Source organism: Suncus etruscus, chromosome 8, assembly GCF_024139225.1.
Source record: "Suncus etruscus isolate mSunEtr1 chromosome 8, mSunEtr1.pri.cur, whole genome shotgun sequence".
Lineage (NCBI taxonomy): Eukaryota > Metazoa > Chordata > Mammalia > Eulipotyphla > Soricidae > Suncus > Suncus etruscus.
The window spans coordinates 55,498,760-55,519,716 of NC_064855.1; the positions used below are offsets into that span (position 1 = coordinate 55,498,760).

At 37.3% G+C, this 20,957-nt stretch overlaps 1 protein-coding gene across 1 annotated transcript in view; it reads right to left on the minus strand.

Moving 5' to 3' along the window:
- PROSER1 (proline and serine rich 1) overlaps positions 1–20,957 on the minus strand; it is a 36,706-nt gene that overhangs the window by 15,198 nt on the left and 551 nt on the right. The window contains exons 2-6 of the mRNA XM_049778761.1: positions 17,629–17,694; positions 14,395–14,463; positions 11,307–11,401; positions 10,384–10,477; positions 8,897–9,007 (exon numbers count right to left, since the gene is read on the minus strand). Of these exons, the coding sequence (XP_049634718.1) occupies positions 8,897–9,007; positions 10,384–10,477; positions 11,307–11,401; positions 14,395–14,463; positions 17,629–17,694 (435 nt within the window). The remainder of the gene's footprint in view (positions 1–8,896; positions 9,008–10,383; positions 10,478–11,306; positions 11,402–14,394; positions 14,464–17,628; positions 17,695–20,957) is intronic.

Consider the following 20,957-nt stretch of genomic DNA (forward strand, 5'->3'; position numbering starts at 1 on the left):
GAGGCCTAGGGAGTGCACCCCCAAAAAACTGCATTTTGAAGCTGCCCAGTGAGTAAATTCTGTCTGTGGGGGTCGCATCCAATAAGCTAAGTTCTCTGGCCTGCGGAGGCTCCGCCCTGCTGTGCTTCTGATCACTCTGAGGACTTCAAGGGAAACTTCTCCTGTGCCTGTCTTGTTTCTGAATACCTGAAGGTCTTCTCAGAGGCCTAGGGAACGCACCCCTAAAAAACTGTCAACTAGAGGCAGCAGAAGTCCGCTTTGCAGCCGCGACTCTTTCTAACCAATGAACCCCACCACAACACGCAGGCAAAACCACACTACAAGCGTGACAATGGGAAAACCTCGCAGGCAAACACCATGCACAGAGAATGAAGACAAAAGCTTGGATGACCTTATAAATTCCAACCACCTGATTAACCTCTCAAATAAGGAACTTAAAATAACAATATGGAAGATGTTTGTAGAACTCAAAGAAAGCATAGATTGATCTGAACAGAACACAAAAACAGAAATCAGAAAACTTCAAACTGAAATAACAGATCTGAAAAACACGGTAGCTCAACTGTAAACCTCAATGGATGGCCTCGCAGCAGGGTAACAACAGCTGAGGAGAGAATCGGAGTACTGGAAGATGTGATGCAGAAAAACTCAACACAGCAGAAGAAATTGGAAAAGAACCTTAAGACAAACGAACAGGCAATGGACAAAATACTCAAGAAATGCGAACAGATGAAAATAGAAGTCTTTGATAAACTCAACAGAAATAACATTAAGAATCCTTGGAGTCCCAGAGACCCAGGTAGGAGATCTGCAGAAAGAATCAACTGTCAAATGTTGGGGACTGTGCCAGCAGGAATTAGCTGGGAAGGCTTCACAGACAACCGCACTCCTATTTTGCTGGGTAGAAGAACAACCACACCTGTAAAAAATCTGAGAGAGGTTAATAATAAAGACCTAAGGCAATATCTCACTGCTCAAAGGCAACTTTATTTGACTACAGCTCCTTCTTATATAGTGAAGGAGAAGGGGGCAGTACAAAGGTGATGTCAGTCACACTTTTTGGCGCGAAGGCCCATACAAGGCAAGGATATATTTCAGGTTTCAAGGAACAAAGAAAGTGAAGCATTCTCTAAATAAGGAAGTGGGCAGTGGGCTAGGGGGCTGGATGACCTTCAAGTTATGATGAACGTGCTGTTTCTATGGAAATTTCTAGTGACCTTCTAGCTGCATTCCTAATTGCTTGACTATCAGGAGCTGGTGCAAGATGTGCTTGCCTCAGTGATCTTGAACAGACAATGTAGCATACACTTATTGATAACAGCCTAGTTCACTCCGGAATATAGTTGAGGGAGTAAGACCTCATTTCTGGGAATGGTACCGGGCCGTGTTGCTCTCCTCCGGGCTACAAGATTAATTATCTCTTGCAGCTGCACATTCTTTTCTCTTAGCTCAAAAATTTGCAGCAAGACTGCATATTGCTTTTAGGTGAAAGGCTGGATTATGGCAGAAAGAACAGCAAAATGGCCTCAAACAAGTCACAGTCCCCAACAGTCAAACACATCATCAGGGGCCGGAGAGATAGCATGGAGGTAAGGCGTTTGCCTTTCATGCAGGAGGTCATCGGTTCGAATCCCGGCATCCCATATGGTCCCCCGTGCCTGCGAGGAGTAATTTCTGAGCCTGGAGCTAGGAATAACCCCTGAGCACTGCCGGGTGTGACCCAAAAACCACACACACACACACACACACACACACACACACACAAAAAAGACATCATCAAAGAAATACTCCCAGAGTTAAAGACTACATGCACTCAAATCCTGCATGCCTGAAGAGTTTCAGCTAAGAGACCCAAAGAAAAACACCCCAACACACATCCTCCTTATAATGACAAATCCCACAGATAGAGGTAGAATACTGAAAGCAGCAAGATCAAAAAGGGAAATTACATTCAAAGGAGCATCCCTAAGACTTAAGCAGACAAGTCACAAGAAACTCTCAAGGCCAGAAGACAGTGGTATATTGTGACAAGACTGAATGAAATGAATGCCTCACCAAGAATACTGCACCCAGCCCGACTCACGTTCAGGTTTGAAGGAAGGATTCATAGCTTCATGGATAAACAACAGCTCAGAAACTTCACAGATGAATAAACAGCCTTAAAGGAAAAACTGACAAGTCTATTCTAAGACAAGAGAGACCCACAAACACAGCAAACTTATCTACAAAGATGACATTAAATCCTATGACAATCATCTCCCTCAATGTCAATGGACTAAATTCACCAATTAAAAAACACAGAGTGGCAAAATGGGTCAAAAAGATGAATCCAACCTTCTGCTGCCTACAAGAAACACATCTGAATAGTCCGAACAAACATAGACTCAAAATCAAAGGCTGGAGGAAAATCATCCAAGCAAACAACACCCACAAAAATGCTGGGGTGGCCATATTAATATCTGATGACACCAACTTTATACTCAGAAAAATGGTAAAGGACAAAGATGGACACTCTGTACTAATCAAGGGATATGTGCAACAGGAAGAAATCAGACTATTAAACATATATGCACCCAATGAGAGACCAGCAAATTATCGAATAGTTACTGACAAATCTAAAAGAAGAAATCAATAATAACAATAATAGTGAGAGACTTCAACACAGCCCTATCAACACTTGATAGGTCAACCAGACTGAAACCCAACAAAACCATACTAGCCCTGAAAAGAGTAATGGAAGAAAGAGGACTAGTAGATATATATATAGGACACTCCATCCCAAAAAAACCTGAATACACATTCTTCTCCAATGTACATGGGTCATTCTCCAGGTTAGACTACATGCTGACACATAAAAAATACCTCCATAAAATCAAGAGGATAGAAATCTCGCAGGCTACCTTTGCTGACCAGAAGGCTCTGAAATTAGATGTGAACTACAAAGGCACACAGAAGAAAAACTTTAACAATTAAAAATTAAACACCCTGCTACTGAACAACCAGTGGGTCTGACTCAAATCGAAAAGGAAATCAAAACTTTCCTGGAAAAAAATAATGAAGACACAACTGCCAGAATCTATGGGACACAGCAAAAGTGGTCCTGAGAGGAAAATTTATAGCTCTACAAGCACACATCAGGAAGGAAGAAGAGGCATACCTGAATGACTTAATGACGCAGCTCAAAAAATTAGAAAATGAGCAACAAAAGGAACCAAAAATAGGGAGACAGAAGAAAATAACAAAACTGAAAGCAGAAATCAATGAAGTGGAAAACCAAAAAACAATCCAAATATCAACGAAAGCAGAAGTTGGTTCTTTGAAAAAATAAACAAGATTCATACACCATTGGCAAAACTCACAAAGAAAGAGAAAAATCTGATAACCCGTATTAGAAATGAAAAGTGGGAGATCACGACAGATTGCAGAGATCCAAAGGGTAATCAGAGACTACTTTGAGAAACTTTATGCTACTAAATATGAGAACCTAGAAGAAATGGAAAAATTCTTGGACACTTATAACCTTCCACATTTAAGTAAGGAGGATGTAGCATATCAAAACACTCCCATCACTACTGATGAAATTGAAACTGTAATCAAACATCTGCCCCCCCCCCAAAGAAAAAAAAACCGAGGCCCAGATGAATTTCCTAATGAATTTTTTCAAATCTTTCAAGAGGAGTTACTCCCAATCCTAGCCAGGCTCTTCCATGAAATTGAGAAAACAGGAACACTCCCAAACAGCTTTTATGAAGTCAACGTCACCTTGATACCAAAACCAGACAGAGATGCTGCCAAAAAAGAAAATTACAGACCAATATCCATGATGAATGCTGATGCAAAGATCTTCAACAAAATCCTGGCAAATAAGATCCAATGCATCATTAGGAAGACCAAGTAGGTTTCATCTCAGGAATGCAAGGATGGTTTAACATCCGTAAATCTATCAACATAATACAAAACATCAACAAGAAAATAAAAATCACATGATCATATCAATAGACGCAGAGAAAGCATTTGATAAAGTCCAACACCCATTCTTGATCAAAACTCTCAGCAAGATGGGAATGATAGGAACCTTTCTCAATCTAGTTAAAGCCATCTACCACAAGCCAGAGGCAAATATTATCCTCAATGAAGAAAATCTAAAAGCCTTCCCTCTAAACTCTGGCACAAGACAAGGCTGTCCTCTCTCACCACTCCCATTCAACATAGCACTGGAAGTACTCGCAATAGCGATTAGGCAAGAAAAAGGTATCAAGGGAATCCAGATAGAAAAGGAAGAAGTCAAGCTCTCACTGTTTGCAGATAACATGATACTCTACTTAGAAAACCCTAAAGACTCTACCAAAAAGCTTCTAGAAACAATAGACTCATATAGCAAGGTGGCAGGCTACAAAATTAACACACAAAAATCAATGGCCTTTCTATACACCAATAATGATAGGGAAGAGATAGATGTTAAGAAGGCAATCCCATTCACATTAGTGCCACACAAACTCAAATATCTTGGAGTCAACTTGACCAAAGACGTGAAGGACCTATACAAAGAAAACTATAAAGCCCTGCTCCAAGAAATAAGAGCGGACACACGGAAATGGAAAGACATACCCTGTTCATGGACTGGCAGGATTAACATTATTAAAATGGCAATACTCCCCAAAGCATTATATAGATTTAATGTGATCCCCTTAAAAATACCCATGACATTCTTCAAAGAAGTGGATCAAACACTTATGAAGTTCATCTGGAACAATAAACACCTTCGAATAGGTAAAGCACTCCTAGGGGAAAGGAAAATGCGAGGTATTACTTTTCCCAACTTTAAACTGTACTACAAAACAGCATGGTATTGGAATAAAGACAGACCCTCAGATCAGTGGAATAGGCTTGAGTTCTCAGACAATGTTCTCCAGACATAAAATTACATAATTTTTGACAAAAAAGGCAAGAAAGCCTAAGTGGAGTAGGGAAAACCTCTTCAACAAGTTATGCTGGCAGAACTGGTTAGCCACTTGCAAAAAAGTGAACATGGACCCCCAGTTAACATCATGTATGAAGGTAAAATCCAAATGGATTAAAGACTTTGATATCAGACCTGATACCATAAGGCAGTGGTCCTCAAACTATGGCCCGCGGGCCACATATTGTATTTGTATCTGTTTTGTTTCTTCATTGCAAAATAAGATATATGCAGTGTGCATAAGAATTCGTTCATAAGTTTTGGTTTTACTATACAGTCAGACCCTCCAATGGTCTGAGGGACAATGAATTGGCCCCCTGTTTAAAAAGTTTGAGGACCCCTGCCATAAGGTATATAGAACAACACATCAATAAAACAGTCCATGACATTGAGACTAAAGGCATCTTCAAGGAGGAAACTGCACTTTCCAAACAAGTGGAAGCACAGATCAACAGATGGGAATACATTAAGCTGAGAAGCTTCTGCACCTCAAAAGAAATAGTGCCCAGGATACAAAAGCCACCCAGCGAGTGGGAGAAACTATTCACCCAACACCCATCAGATAAGGGGCTAATATCCAAAATATACAGGGCACTGACAGAACTTTACAAAAAAAAACAAAAACATCTAATCCCATCAAAAAATGGGAAGAAGAAATATACAGACACTTTGATCAAAAAGAAATACAAATGGCCAAAAGGCACATGAAAAAATGCTCCTTGTCACTAATTATCAGGGAGATGCAAATCAAAAAAAATGATGAGATACCATCTCACACCACAAAGATTGGCACACATCCCAAAGAATGAGAACAAGCAGTGCTGGCGGGTATGTGGAGAGACAGGAACTCTTATCCACTGCTGGTCGAAATGCGTCTAGTCCAACCTTTATGGAAAGCGATATGGAGATTCCTCTAAAATCTGGAAATTGAGCTCCTATTCGACCCAGCTATTCCACTCCTAGGGATATACCATAAGAACACAAAAATACAATACAAAAACCCCTTCCTCACACCTATATTTATTGCAGCACTATTCACAATAGCCAGGCTCTGGAAACAACCAAGATGCCCTTCAGCAGATTAATGGCTAAAGAAACTGTGGTACATATACACAATGGAATATTATGTAGCCATCAGGAGAGATGAAGTCATAAAATTTTCCTATACATGGATGTACATGGAATGTATCATGCTGAGTGAAATAAGTCATAGGGAGAGAGAGAGAGAGAGAGAGAGAGAGAGAGAGAGAGAGAGAGAGAGAGAGAGAGAGAGAGAGAGAGAGAGAGAGAGACGCAGAATAGTCTCACTCATCTATGGATTTTAAGAAAAATAAGTCATTTTTGTAACAATCCTCAGAGACATTGAGAGGAGTGCTAGAACTTCTAGCTCATTTCATGAAGCTCACCACAAAGAGTAGTGAGTGCCGTTATAGAAATAACTACACAGAGAACTACCATAATCATGTGAATGAATGAGGGAACTGGAAAGTCTGTCTGGTGTACAGGTGGGGGTGGGGTGGGATGTAGGGAGATTTGGGACATTGGTGGTGGGAATGTTGCACTGGTGAAGGGGGTGTTCTTTACATGACTGAAACCTAATCACAATCATATATGTAATTAAGATGTTTAAATAAAGAAAAAAAAAGATAATGTCCAAGGGCACATGAGACCACATTTTACAATAATTAAAAGAGCTATATACACTAATAGACTTGTAAGAGTGTATGTAATCAAGTAGTGCAAAGCAGCATGGCAGTCAAAGTAGTAAATATCTCAAATGTTATTTTCCAGAACAAATAGGGCTGATATGTTTTAATAAAGAGATTAATGCAGAAATGGAGGCACTTTACTTCCAAGAATATGGCACAGGAGACTCCAGCTTTCAATTGTTCTCTTTTGGGTTATGTATTATCAGATGTTGAGAAAATCAGTTACTAATTAAAGAGATATTAAACTAATACCCTCAAAACATTCTTATGATGATAAATGAGTTAGCAATGCTAACTTGCAAAGCAAGAAAAATAGCTTCAATCTCTAATCATGTTTTTAGCTGCAATTATGAGGAAACCAACAGAACCATGTTCAGACACTTTCAGATTCTTGGTTCTTAATAGAAAGTACTTGATATAATCAATCTCTCTTAGACCTCTAAGTTTCAGGGTTAAGTAAGAAGAAAATAATGTACTGTTTTTTTGAAAAAGTAGCTTTTCAAAAAGTATTTGTTAAAAATTGACTTATTGTATATTTATAGGTGCACAGCTTTACAGTTCAACACCTTTATATACTACAACATAATCACCATTAATAATCTAGTTTCCCAACTATGAGGTACCATCTCAACCACACAGATTGGTGCACATCACAAAGAATGAGAACAAGCAGTGATAGTGGGGATGTGGAGAGAAACTCTTATACACTGCTGTGGGAATGCCATCTAGTCTGACCTTTATGGAAAGCAATATGGAGATTCCTCCAAAAACTGGAAATTGAGGTCCCATATGATCCAGCTATACCACTCCTAGGGATATACCCTAGGACACAAAAATATAATATAAAAATCCCTTCCTTATACCTATATTCACTGCAGTGCTATTTAAAGTAGCTAGACTCTTTAAACAACCAAGAAGCCCTTCAACAAATGAATGGCTAAAGGATTGTGGTACATATACACAATGGAATATTATGCAGCTGTCAGGAGAGATGAAGTCATGAAATTTTCCTATACGTGGATGTACATGAAATCTATTATGCTGAGTGAAATAAGCCAGAGGGAGAGAAATAGACACAGAATAGTCTCACTCATCTATGGGTTTTAAGAAAAATAAAAGACATTTTTGCAATAATTCTCAGAGACAAAGGAGAGGAGGGCTGGAAGGTCCAGCTCACGACATGAAGCTCACCACAAGAGTGATAGTGATAAGTGCAGTTACGGAAATAGCTACATTGAGAACTATCATAAGAAAGTGAATGAATGAGAGTAGTAGAAAGCCTGTCTAGGGTACAGCAGGGGTGGTGAGGAGGGAGATTCAGGACATTGGTGATGGGAATGTTGCACTGAAGGGAGGTGTTCTTTACATGACTGAAACCCAACTACAATCATGTTTGTAATCGAAGTGTTTAAATAAAGATATTAATAAAAAAGAATCTAGTTTCCATCTGCCCCCTTACATTTTTGCTTTTTATCCATTCCATTTATTTATTCATTTATCTCATTCCTTGTTTTTTTTCTCTAGTAGCAACTATTCTGTTTCTCGATTGCTTCTGCTTTGCTATCTTTTTATCTTCTATATGAGTGAAAGTATATTTCTTGCAAGCTATTATTTACATGCTGGAGTAAAAAAGAAGTATCTTTGAGTTTTATTTTATGAGATCTCAATCTCATATTATGTAGTAATTAAATTTTTGTGTTGTCTATCATATGTATCCGTTATCACTGGAAGGCTTCACCTATCAGTTATTGGAAACAGTAAACATCCATTCTCTTAGATGAATGGGTTAGAAGAAATTTCAATAGCTACTCTATGAACTTTAATGAAAATGTGATTTTATAAAAAGTTCCTTGTTTAGAAGGAAGTTTCTTTCTTGATGAACTTTTGAGAGATAATGAGCCTCTCTAGAAAAAATATATTCCATGTAATTTTCATTTCTAACCCCAGAGAAATGATTCATTCCTAATATAAATCTGTGATTACAGTCCTTGGTAAAGCAAAATCATCTTTATTCATTTTTGGCTTGTTCTTTGGTACATTTTATGCTTTAATGTAATTCATAAAAGAACATGCAACAAGTGGCAAGTCCATAAATTAAGCAGCAACATGATAAAATTCCTTTCACTACTAATGCAAAAATTAGAATTTTCCTTACAAATTTTCACTATATTAAAAATGTATACCTAGCTATAATAAGTTTTGTATATAGACATCAACATATGCTTACTGGGAAAATTCCATTGATACGACTTGGTTTTCCTTTGGGATATGGATTTCCTGGAATTGTCCCGCAAGAAGAGATCATTGCGTGAGGAGCTTTGCAGCCTCCCTTGAAAGCCTGTAACATAAAAAAAAAAAGGGGGTACAATAAAAGGACAAATTTTTTGGATTCAGTACTATGGATACTGAAAAGTCCAGAAAAGAAAATAACCCAGTAAATTAACAAAGAGCATCAGAGTTAGATAAAGAGTACAGAGATTATTAAGGTGCTTGCCTTGCATATGGCTGACTCTGGTTTGATCTCCAATACCACACATTTCCCCAACTACTGCCAGGAATGACCTCTTAGTGCCGGATCCAGGAAGAACCCCAAACTCCAATGAAAACAAAAAGTATCTCATACAATCTGCTAACTGAAATCAGAACTCTCTTGGATAGCATGGCACACTTAAGTAAAAACTTTACTTAAATAGTATTACAATGGTAACAATGTTTTTAATGATATTATTAATAAACTTCTGGACAATATAATGGATACAGTATACTTTCCTTACATATAGCTGAACTGGGTTCGATCCCTGGCACCCTATATCCTCCCCCTACTCCACCAGGAATATTTCTGACAGCATAGCCAGGAATAAGACCTCAACAATGAGGGTGTAGCTACAATGCCAAGTAACAACAAAAATTAACAAACAGACATCTAACAATACAATGATACTCATCAACTGTATATAAAAAGAATAATTTAAAGGCCAGAATGATAGCACGGCCGTAGGGCGTATGCCTTGCACACAGCTGACCCAGGACAGACCTGGGTTTGATCCCTCTGGCGTTCCATATGGTCCCCCAAAGCCAGGAGAGATTTCTGAGTGCAGAGCCAGAAGTAATCCCTGAGCATCATCAGGTGTGCCCCCCCCCCCCAAAAGAGTAATTTACTAGCTAGGGAGACAGCTCAAATAGCTAATGTACATTCTCTTCATGCTAGAGGCCCTCTTGTCAATCCCTGATGCTACCAGTACTCTATATCCCAGCTCTAAGTATACAAAGATTGCAGGGAAAAATCATACTTTTTTTTTTTTTTAAGGGGCCCAAACGGTGCAATGCTCAGGGCAAACTCTTGGTTTTGCACTCAGGGTTCATTCCTGGCAAGGCCTGCAAGGATCATTTGGAATTCTGAGGATTGAACCCAGGTCAGGTGTGTGCAAGGCAATGCACCTTACTCTCTGTATTATTGCTTTCGTCCCAGGAAGTGCATTTTTTATTTTATGTCATATTTTGGTATTGGGAATCAAACTTAGCCAGAGCTTCACCTATGCAAGGCAAATACTCTATTGCTGAGCCACATTCCTGGCCCCTGGGCTGGCCATTCCTAAGTTATTACATAAGAACAGTCAGGTTAGTCATCAAAGTCAACACAACAGAATGATACCTTTTTCTTCAATAATAAGAAAAAACAAGGCAACATCTATACAGCAACTTTGAGTAAATTACCTGTTCAAGTACTCTCTTACACCGTTTCTTTTCAGACATATTTATCCTGAATAAATCTTCAATGGGACGAGAATTCTGTGCATCAACAATGTTCCTATGAAGGAAATACATTTTAGCTTTTTGGGGGTTGGGGCGAACCCAGTTGTGCTCAAGGAAAACTCCTGTTGGGCTTAGGGGACCATATGGGATTGGAACTGGGTTGTATGAGTGCAAGCAAGTGCCTGACTAGTTGCCCCAATTCCAAGAAATAGCTTAGCTTTTCAATCAATAACAAGGATAATAAAATAGAGGTCAACAATTTTTGGTTTTCACACATCAGCTTTTTTCCCAAACCATAGGGAGAAAAGTATGGTTAACTGCTTACTCTTAATTTGAAAATATAAATAAATGTAACAAAGTACTTGTAATGATGTCTATCTATGGTATTATAAAAAAATACCAGAGTGATAGAATTTTTTTTTAAATTCTAAGGCTTTGTCAATGATCCTTTCAAGTTCTTCAGACTAAGACGGTGAAGCAAGTAAAAAACAAATTAAAATAAGCAATCCTGGTAAGCTCCATTATCTTATGTTATGTCTCATAAAAGCACATTAGCTTAATACTAAATAGATAAGGGCTGGAGCAATACCACAAAGAATAGGACATTAGACTTGCATGTTAGGTTCAAGCCCCGGCATCCCACATGGTCTCCTGAGCTTGCCAGGAGTGATCCTGAGTGGAGAGCCAGGAGTAACCCAATTACTGCTGTGTGAGTCCCCCCTCCCCCAGACCAAGAGCAAACAAACAAAAATTAGATAAATTTCAGCTCTATGCTTTCATAATTTTATTAGTTAATTTTGTTAATAAAACTTTGATATATTGATATATACACAACTCAGATAAAGGCATTTTCCAGAATTTCTTCAAGCAAAATAAATACTTACGAGGCTAACAGTTCAAGAGCAACTAGTTTGTCTTTACTGAAGGTGAAACAGTTGAGTATATTGACCACTTCTGCTGGGTGAACAGCCACCATTTTCTATTAATACAAAAACAATTTTATTTCCAACATGATGCATTTTTGGTCAGGTACTGGGTTAAAATTATGTAATTTGTTTTGTTTCGGGAGCACACCTGGTAGTGCTTAGGAGCTCCTCTTAGCAATCATGAAACCACTATGGGGCCACATAGGACAGAAAATTGAACAAAAAGTAGGGACTTAAGTCTTTTAAGATCTCTCTCTCTTTCTCTCTCTCTCTCTCTCTCTCTCTCTCTCTCTCTCTCTCTCTCTCTCACACACACACACACACACACACACACACACACACACACACAGTGACTTGGGCTATATCTGGCTCAGTGTTGGGAAAGGAGGACTCATATAATGCTGGAGTTGAAGACAGGTCTCCTGTGTGCAAAGCATGCACTAAATTCATTGAGAAATCAGTCCCACCTGAGAATTACTTTCTAAAAGGAGTTTCATAACACTGGGGAGATAGCTCACAGGGTTGGAAAGCATTTCAATGACTCACTGACAGGAGACTTTGTAACCCTTGAGTATCAAACCAAGCACCACCTCCTGTGGACCCCTCCCCCCCACCCAAAAAAAAATAAAAACAAAAGGGAAAAAGTATACCTTAATGATTTGAATTATTTCAGGTAAAAAAGTTAACTCAGATAATCCTGTGATTTAACCTTTCACTTTATTAATTTGATCCTTTTTAATTCACATGTCTCAATGTATTCAATAATAGAACTAAAATATACTTAATTGTATTATTTTACTAAAAATTAGTTTATAAAAAGGGGAATTTATAAATGTGGGAAATATATTTCTTGAGGATTAGGAAAAACTGCATTCCTCAGTTAGGGTGCTGAGTATATTATAATTAGCTTTAAAGTCTGAGTCCATAAGTTTATTTCTGATGGTTTTATCTGTTCTTCTGCTTTCCATTGCTATATCCCTCAAGTGAATTGTTATTTGTCCTCTTTCACTCAAATTAGTCACTTAGCATGACTACATATAATTTTATTTATACGTTTGCCAAATGAGTTCTCATTTTTCTTTGGCATGTGGAACATTTCATGGTGTGAATATACCATATTTCCTTTACCCAGTCATCTCTTATTAGATTGTTTCCATAAACTGGTTATAGTAAATAGTGTTTCAATGATTACTGGTGTACTTCTACACATTTTTTGAATTGGCACTTTTTTGTTTTTTGATTGAACACCCAGAAGTGGAATTGCTGGACCCTTTTTAACATTTTGTTCTGTGCAGTTTTCCATAAAAGAGAGGTCAACTTTCATTCCCACCAATTTAAGAGCATTCCTATAGTACTCTTCCCCATTAGCATTTGTTCTGGTGCTTCAGAAATAGGCTATTCTCATTAAGTGTTAGGTAGTAGCATCTTGCTGACATTCTGACTTGATCTCCATTATAATAAGTGAAATAAGTTTTTTTTCCCATCGACATGACTATTGGCCTGCTATATGTCTTCTTTGATAAAATATCTGCTCAGCTCATTCCATTTTTTTTATAAGGTTGCAAGTTTTCTTGTTCAATTTTATGAGTTCCCTTTATCTCAGAGATTAGCACTTTACTACTACAACTGTAGCATACAAAAATATTTTCTTCCCTTTTATTTTATTTAGTCTCTTTTGCTAGGCAGAACATTTTTTTAATATCATGTAGTTTCATTTGTTTACTTTATTTTTTTTGGGGGGGGGTCATACCCGGCAGCACTTAGGGGCTACTCCTGGCTCTACACTCGCTCAGAAATAACCCCTGGCAGGCACGGGGGGATCAGGGACCATATGGGATGCCAGGATTCAAACCACTGTCCTACTGCATGGAAGGCAAACGCCCAACCTCCAGGCTATCTTGCTGGCCCCTCATTTGTTTACTTTTACTTAATTTCCCTGGCTATTGGAATAGGTTCCTTTAGCATTATCTAAGTTAGATACTTCCAGGTACACATTCCTATACACTACAAATTATTTGACCTAGATAACTCTGTTAATTTAGGCTCTATAGAGGCATTATCCAATAAAGTAGCCACTAGGCACAAGTGCCTGTTTAAATTAAAGTTAAATAAAAGGCACAGAACAGTTAGCTTAGCAGTAGAACATGCCTGGCAAGTACAAAAAAAAAAAAAAAAAAAGAAAGAAAGAAAGAAAGAAAAAGAAAATGCAAGTGTGTAAGTAAATCTTTTAAGTGCTCAACAGACCATAAAGTCCATGTTTATCATAATGGATAAAATAGATATAAAGCAATTCAATCTTTGCTAAGACCATCCTTTGGGTCCTATTGGTCCAGAGCCAGTTTTCAACCACCAATCTCTTAAGCAGTGCCCACTAAAATTTCCTTCCAGTCCTCAAAAAAGTTATTGACCACTGAACTGATATTTTCAATTGCTTGTCTCCAGACTTATATTGGTTTCCAGACAAAAGTTAAAAGCCTTTAAGGAAGTTAATTATAAACCTAGATTCTTCCAAGAATATATACAAAAGGGTGAAGAAAAAAGATATTTTAAACCAGAAGTGTATTAAAAACTCTTCAGAGTTCAATATTTATTTGTTTTTGGGCCAGACTTGGTGATATTTAGGTGTCATTCCTTGCACTGTTCTCAGGAATCATTCTTGGCAGTGCTCAGGGGACTGACTATATGGGATAATGGGTAGGCCAAGTGCAAGACAAGTGCTCTGTCTACTGCATTATCTCTCTAACTCAAAGAGTTCGAATCTTATGCTTTGTTTGCCTCTGAATATTATTTGCCTCCAATCTGCCATTTAGGAGCTATGGTAAACAACTAATTATTACAGTAAATACAAGTTAAATTTTAGTTTGGAAAGTTTAAAAATTTTAAACATAGCTATTTTGAGCATGTCAAGGTATATAAAATTTAGGGTAAAATAGTTTAGGATCCATTTTTTATAGCAGATAAGTCACAACTTAAGTTAATCTCCAAGAAACTTGGAAGAATTATATATATTTTCATTTTACATTGTATGGAAAAATGAGTTACTTACATGTTGTAAAGCTTTCATTGCCTTCAATTGCGGCTCAGCCCAGAAGAAATATCTCAGTAAATCAACCACCTAAAAAACAGAAAACAAAACAAAAACTAATTTAGCTCTAAAGATAATAAGCTTGAAAAGCATTTCTAAATCATTTGAGTACTTTGCATTGCTATTCAAAATGTGCTGCCTTGGTTGAGGTGAAAATGAGATCAGAGTTTAACTGTGCTAACAGTGTAACCATATGAAGCTTTCTTAAATTACATCAATTAAAACAACATGAAAGTCAGTTTGTTAAAATTAAAAGCCATATTTTAAGTGACATTACCTAGTAGCTAACCATGAAATAAAGATAAAGACATTCTTCATCACAGAAAGACTATAGGCCAATCCTGATCTAAAATAATGATTAGAAAAAAGTAAAAAAACTAGATGAAAATAAAGTGTTAACTTATGACTATACATTATATTACAAATGGAAAATTTTAACAATAAAACTTTAAATAATCATGAAAAGATGTTCAGGGATGTGGCAGTTTGGCAGTGCAGTTCTTAAATATGATCTTCTTCTTCTTCTTCTTTTTTTTTTTTTTTTGGTTTTTGTGTCATACCCGGTAGAGCTCAGGGGCTACTCTTGCCTCCATGTTCAGAAATCACCCCACGAAGGCTCAGGGGACCGTATGGGATGCTGGGATTTGAACCACCATCCTTCTGCATGCAAGGCAAACACCTTATCTACATGCTATCTCTCGGGCCCTTCACTGTAGTATCAAATCACCAACACTTCACTTTTCTTTTCTTTTTTGAAATCTGATCTTAAGACTTAGAAATACACCTTGGATTTGTTCCCTGAAAGTATAAATCATAAAGAATTACTCTTAACAGCTTCTAAATGGTAATTTTTTTTTCCACAAATGGGCAGGCTGCTCCCTGCAGGTGCCTACCACCACTAAAGAACTTAAAGGGAAGAAGGAGGGGATAGTACAGTGGGCACAGTGTTTCTCTTGCACCTGTTTGACCAGGGTTCAATCAACAGCATACCATTTGGTATGGCAGGAGTAATTCCTGAGTGCAGATCCAGGAGTAATCACCAAGCATTCCTAGGTATGACCCAAAAACCAAAAGCAAACGAAAGACACAAAACCAAAGAATTTTAAGGGAATAAGTAAAGGATATTAAAAAAAAAAAAAGGAGGAAAGGTTAAAATCTGTGTTAGTTAATTTTTGGGAATCTCTGAAAATGAGTTATGGTCTCAATAACTCAGCAAAGTTATTGGAATGGTTTATAAAGAAGAGAAAAAAGAAATACCCATTTTTTCCATATAGAGATATATGTCAAAAATAAAGCTAAGTAGATGATCTGATAAGAGTATATGTCTTTACTTTTGGAAGATAATGTTTTTTTTGTTTTTTTTTTTTTTTTTGGGGGGGGGCACACCCGGCTGTGCTCAGGGGGTTACTCCTGGCTGTCTGCTCAGAAATAGCTTCTGGCAGGCACGGGGGACCATATGGGACACCGGGATTCGAACCAACCACCTTTGGTCCTGGATCAGCTGCTTGCAAGGCAAACGCCGCTGTGCTATCTCTCCGGGCCCGGAGGATAATGTTTTTACTATATAGTGAATACTTTGGTGTACTTTAACAACCATGAAACTTTTACACATTAAGTCTAACATAGGAAGACAAATCTTGACTAAAACAAGCAGGCTTAGGTCACAATGAATTTAATAAATGACATTTCCAAAATGGAACAAAAACTAAAGAAATGTTTCTACAAAACTGGACCAAAAACCATAAAACCAAAACAACAACAACAACAACAAAAACCTTATCAATCATGAGGAACTATAAATCTTTTAAAAAGCACTTAATTTTAAAAAGCATAGGTGCCGGAGAGATAGCACAGCGGCATTTGCCTTGCAAGCAGCCAATCCAGGACCTAAGGTGGTTGGTTCGAATCCCGGCGTCCCATATGGTCCCCCATGCCTGCCAGGAGCTATTTCTGAGCAGATAGCCAGGAATAACCCCTGAGCACCGCCAGGTATGGCCCAAAAACAAAAACAAAAAGCATAAGGTGATTTTTGAAAAGCAAAGCAATGGGGTAATAGAAAAACAGATTAAATATGCAGTAGAACATGCAAATGTTAGCTTTCGGGAATTTACTAAGTAGAATTAGTTACTAGGCAGGAAAGTTATTTAAGTTTAAATTTTTTAAGTCTTCAGATATAAATAAAAAAGTTGAAGCATTTAGTAATTCAGTCAATACATTCATTGAGTCTACCCTCCCACAACTGAACCTGCTTTCAAAACCATTCTCCAGATACAATTTGTTCAATTTCTCTAGTAATTATTTTCTGGGTGTCCCTCAGAGATTTAGCATATATGTAACAAGTATATGTGAAAAAAAAAAGCCTCTTAGAAATCTGGCCTATGTGTGTGCACACAATTGTTTGATTTTTCTGTTTTGTTTTGTAGCCACACCCAGTGACACTCAGGTTACTCATGGCTCTGTGCTCAGAAATTGCTCCTATAAGGTTCTAGGGACCATATGGGATGCTGGGGATCAAATCTAGATCAAATGCCTGACCTGCTGTATTACTGCTCTCTGCTGTATTATCGCTCTGCCTCCCCCACATTTTCAAATATTAGCAAACTATTCCCTAACATTGGCTAAGTTTTCACTAAACTACCATGCTTAAAAATTAGTTGCTAGGTGTAATTGGTAGTTGAAAATGAATACTGTTGAAGAAATGGGTACTGAAACATTGTATAACTGAAACTCAATTATCAACTTTTAAACGGTATCTCATGGTGATTTAGTAATTAAAAGTTACTAAAAGTTACTAAAAGCTAGAAAAACTACTTATTTTGAGATTGCATTTTTCTGTTCATTGCTAATGTTTTAACATGGCTTCCTATGAGAACATATTTCACCATTTGTTTAAATTTTCTTTCACAATATGTAATACATTTTACAGTTATTGACACAAATACTATACCAATTGGTGTTTTTTACCATTTGAAGTTTATAAATTTATACCATATGCCCAGAATGATAAACACTCTGAAGACTACTTTGACATTGCATTTTAAAATTTTTATAAAAAGATTTGGTGATGAGAGTGGATGTTCCTAAATGATAAATTCCTGAAAAATTACAGCAAAACTAAAAACAAATCTGAACTGGAGTAGGTCAATAGACATTAATTAGAACATTGTAGAAAAGAAAAAACATACTGAGTAATACCTGTTGACTAGAGAAATATCCATGTACATATTCAATTGCTTTTAATTTATACTCTGTCAAAACAGCCTAAAAAAATAGAAAAGCAGTATTAATATGGTAGAACAGTAATATGCTTACATCAAAATTTTCAAAGCAACTCAAGAGGCAGACCTTCATTTGTCTCAGCAGAGACAACTTTAATCACCATGGTGACTAATACTCTACCTTTCCTGGTTGTGCCTGGAAGGAATACATTGAAACAGCAGGAAAAACTCTTGGACCTCTCAACTCACTTTTGTAGAGGAATGACAATTTTAGTAATGAAGACTTAACATTAATAATAATCATGAACATAGAACCCCTGTTACATATAATTAGTCTTAGAACATCCCAACATCTGAACTAGTCATATTAAAGAGGATTAAGAGCATCAGTCACCTCACATCAATTTTTCATTGAGCACTTACTAAGCCCTAGGTGACAAGACTAAATTCTGGTAGAGCATTTCTAGAGGATAAGTGAACCCAAGGGACCCACAAGGAGGGTGTTGTGGAGTGTGAAGGAAAACACCAGGAATGATCAAGGGTTACAACTGCTCAGCTTCAGGGCTCACTCCTGGCACTGCTCAGGATGTTACTGAGGTCTGGGGACTGAACCTGGGTCTCTTGCATGCAAAGCATGAGCTCTAAGCAATTGAGCAATCTCTCTTTTCAATAACTAAAAGGCATTTTAATTACTCCGAGTGCCTCCACACTCATTAATTGAAATCCACATCAAGATTTCTATGAGGAATCAAATGATCAACCGTGATTTTGACATCTGATATATATTAAGGAAAAAATTACTTTTTCACATTGGATTTGTCAATGGGAAATTCAGAAGTCTATGACTTAGCTCTAGTACAGTTAACTAAAATCACACATGTCTTTTTAACTATTTGCTGGATTTGGAGATGTAAACACAAGACTAAACATCATAGTTTGGTAACTAGTTATCTGTAAAAACCATCACTAAAACTCCCAGAACTATTTTATTATCAACAATGATAATGCTCCACATTTATCTGCTAGGTAAAAAATACTGTAACCAGTCAATTAGAAAAATATTCAGTAGTTTAGTTTTCATTAAAGGGGACAGTGTGTTTAAAAGACCATTCTACACAATATACTTTCATAGTGAATACTCCTGTTTTACTGAGATATAAAAATGGTACATACACAACTACAAGTTTAGAGTGCATATATCACAAAAGGTTTAGTGCAATCAATATGTTTCATTCATACAGATGAGTTTTATACAGTTAAGTATCATCTCATACAGATGAGGCAAGGGAGAGCCAGTGAAAGTCTTCTTGTGCTAAGAACTCTTAAGATGCATCCTCTTAATTTTCATATACATCATCCAACAGTGTTAACTATAATCAAATTGCATATTTATATCATTAGTATATATTTAATGTAGTTAAAAAATAAAAAAGAAAGTTCAGTACTGCCTTTTACCCTCTTTTCCCTTTACCGTTCTATTTCTCTTAGTGATGTCTTTCTTGTATTAAATGATAGAAAACAAAAACAAACAAAAAATTAAAATAAAATGTTCCTGAACACAAACTATCTTTTCAACAATAGTAGTTAAAATATTTGTTGAACTTACTATACCAAATTAAAAATATCTTTGGAAAGTTACTTATCCTATTGCAAATCTTAATTGAACAAATGGAATTTGCAAAAGTTGAAATTACCTTAAAATTATAGCATTCATTACATATAAAATTAAGCCAGACATGCAAAATAATTTTCATTTTAAAATTATTTCCGCGACTACTTTGTATATAACTTTAAACAATTTTAATGGAGTCAGCTTTTATTTTTGACATAAAAATAAATTGAGGGCCGGAGAGAGCACAGCTGTAGGGCGTTTGCCTTGTTTGCACGCAGCCAACTCAGGAAGGATGGTGGTTTGAATCACAGCATCCTGTATGGTCCCCCGTTCCTCCAGGAGCGATTCTGAATGCAGAGCCAGGAGTAACCCCTGAACACTCCAAGTGTGCCCCCAAAACAAACAAAAAATTGAATGAACTGAACAACCATTTTTTGGGGGGGACACATCCGGAGACGCTCAGGGGTTACTCCTAGCTATACGCTCCTGGCTAGGGGGACCATATAGGATGCTGAGGGATAGAACCGTTGTCCGTCCTTGGTTAGCGCGTGCAAGGCAAATGCCCTACTGCTTTCGCCACCATTCGCGGCCCCTGAACAACCAACCATATTAATGAAGATTTAGGATGAGGAATAAGGGAGAATAATAATAAGGGAGAAAAAGATTCTGAAGAAGAACTACCTATAGTTTGAAATGTTTATGGAAGGAAGCTCAGTGTGGTTGGTGTGATAAAAGCTAGTGGAGAACTGAGATTTGATATGGGAGGGAGATAGAAGTCCGATTTTGATCCTCCTCATAAATAACAACTGCACTGGTGAAACAAGGTCCCACTGGACCGGAACTAAAGTATATATAGGGTGTTTGCCTTGTGAGCTGCCAACCAGGCTTGAAGTCCAGCATTGCATCCGGTCCCCTCAGCACTGTCAGGTGTGATGTCAGGAATAACTCCTGAGCACTGCCAGGTGTTGCCAAATACAAAACAAAACAACAACAAAAAAAAACAAGCAACAAAAAACCCCCAATAAACAACCCCTCTACCCTAACCTCCCATAAGGTTCTACTGCAACAGTATTCTTGCAGAACTATAAACTGTAAAAAACATAAACGAGAAACAAAAACATCTATCCTGATTGATCAGAGTTTACACAGATGCAAGGAAATTGAGGGAAAATTGGTACCTATTTGAATAAGATGCTAAACTTTATAAAGATGAAAACAGCGAAAACTTTTCCTACAAGAATGAAGAAACCCACGGGCAATTTTATTAACAATTTTATAAAGCAACTGAGCTTAAGGAAACATTTATTTACCCATAAGTCAAGGGTCTTAAAAGCATATAAATAGGCAAACAACTGCTCGAAATTCCGAGAGGTTTTCAGTATTAGCAGTAAGAATGGGATAATGCTACTACCTGAAGCTAGTCAAAAACTCTCCGGTTGATCCCAGAGGCTCAAAACTACTTTACAAAAATGTAGCCTTTCATGTTAATTATGGGGGAGGGGAGAATAGTTTCTCTCCAATAGCCCCCCAAAATAAAGCAAAATTTGGAAAGCCAGAGAATAGCTCTGAAATTCAAGTTATTACAACTCATTTCTTAGAGTACAAACCCAGGCCACTAGAGTTCTTATCTTTAACTAATTTAGGAACCAACACTTTGGGCTCTGAGATAAGAAAAACGTGTCAGTAGTTAACAC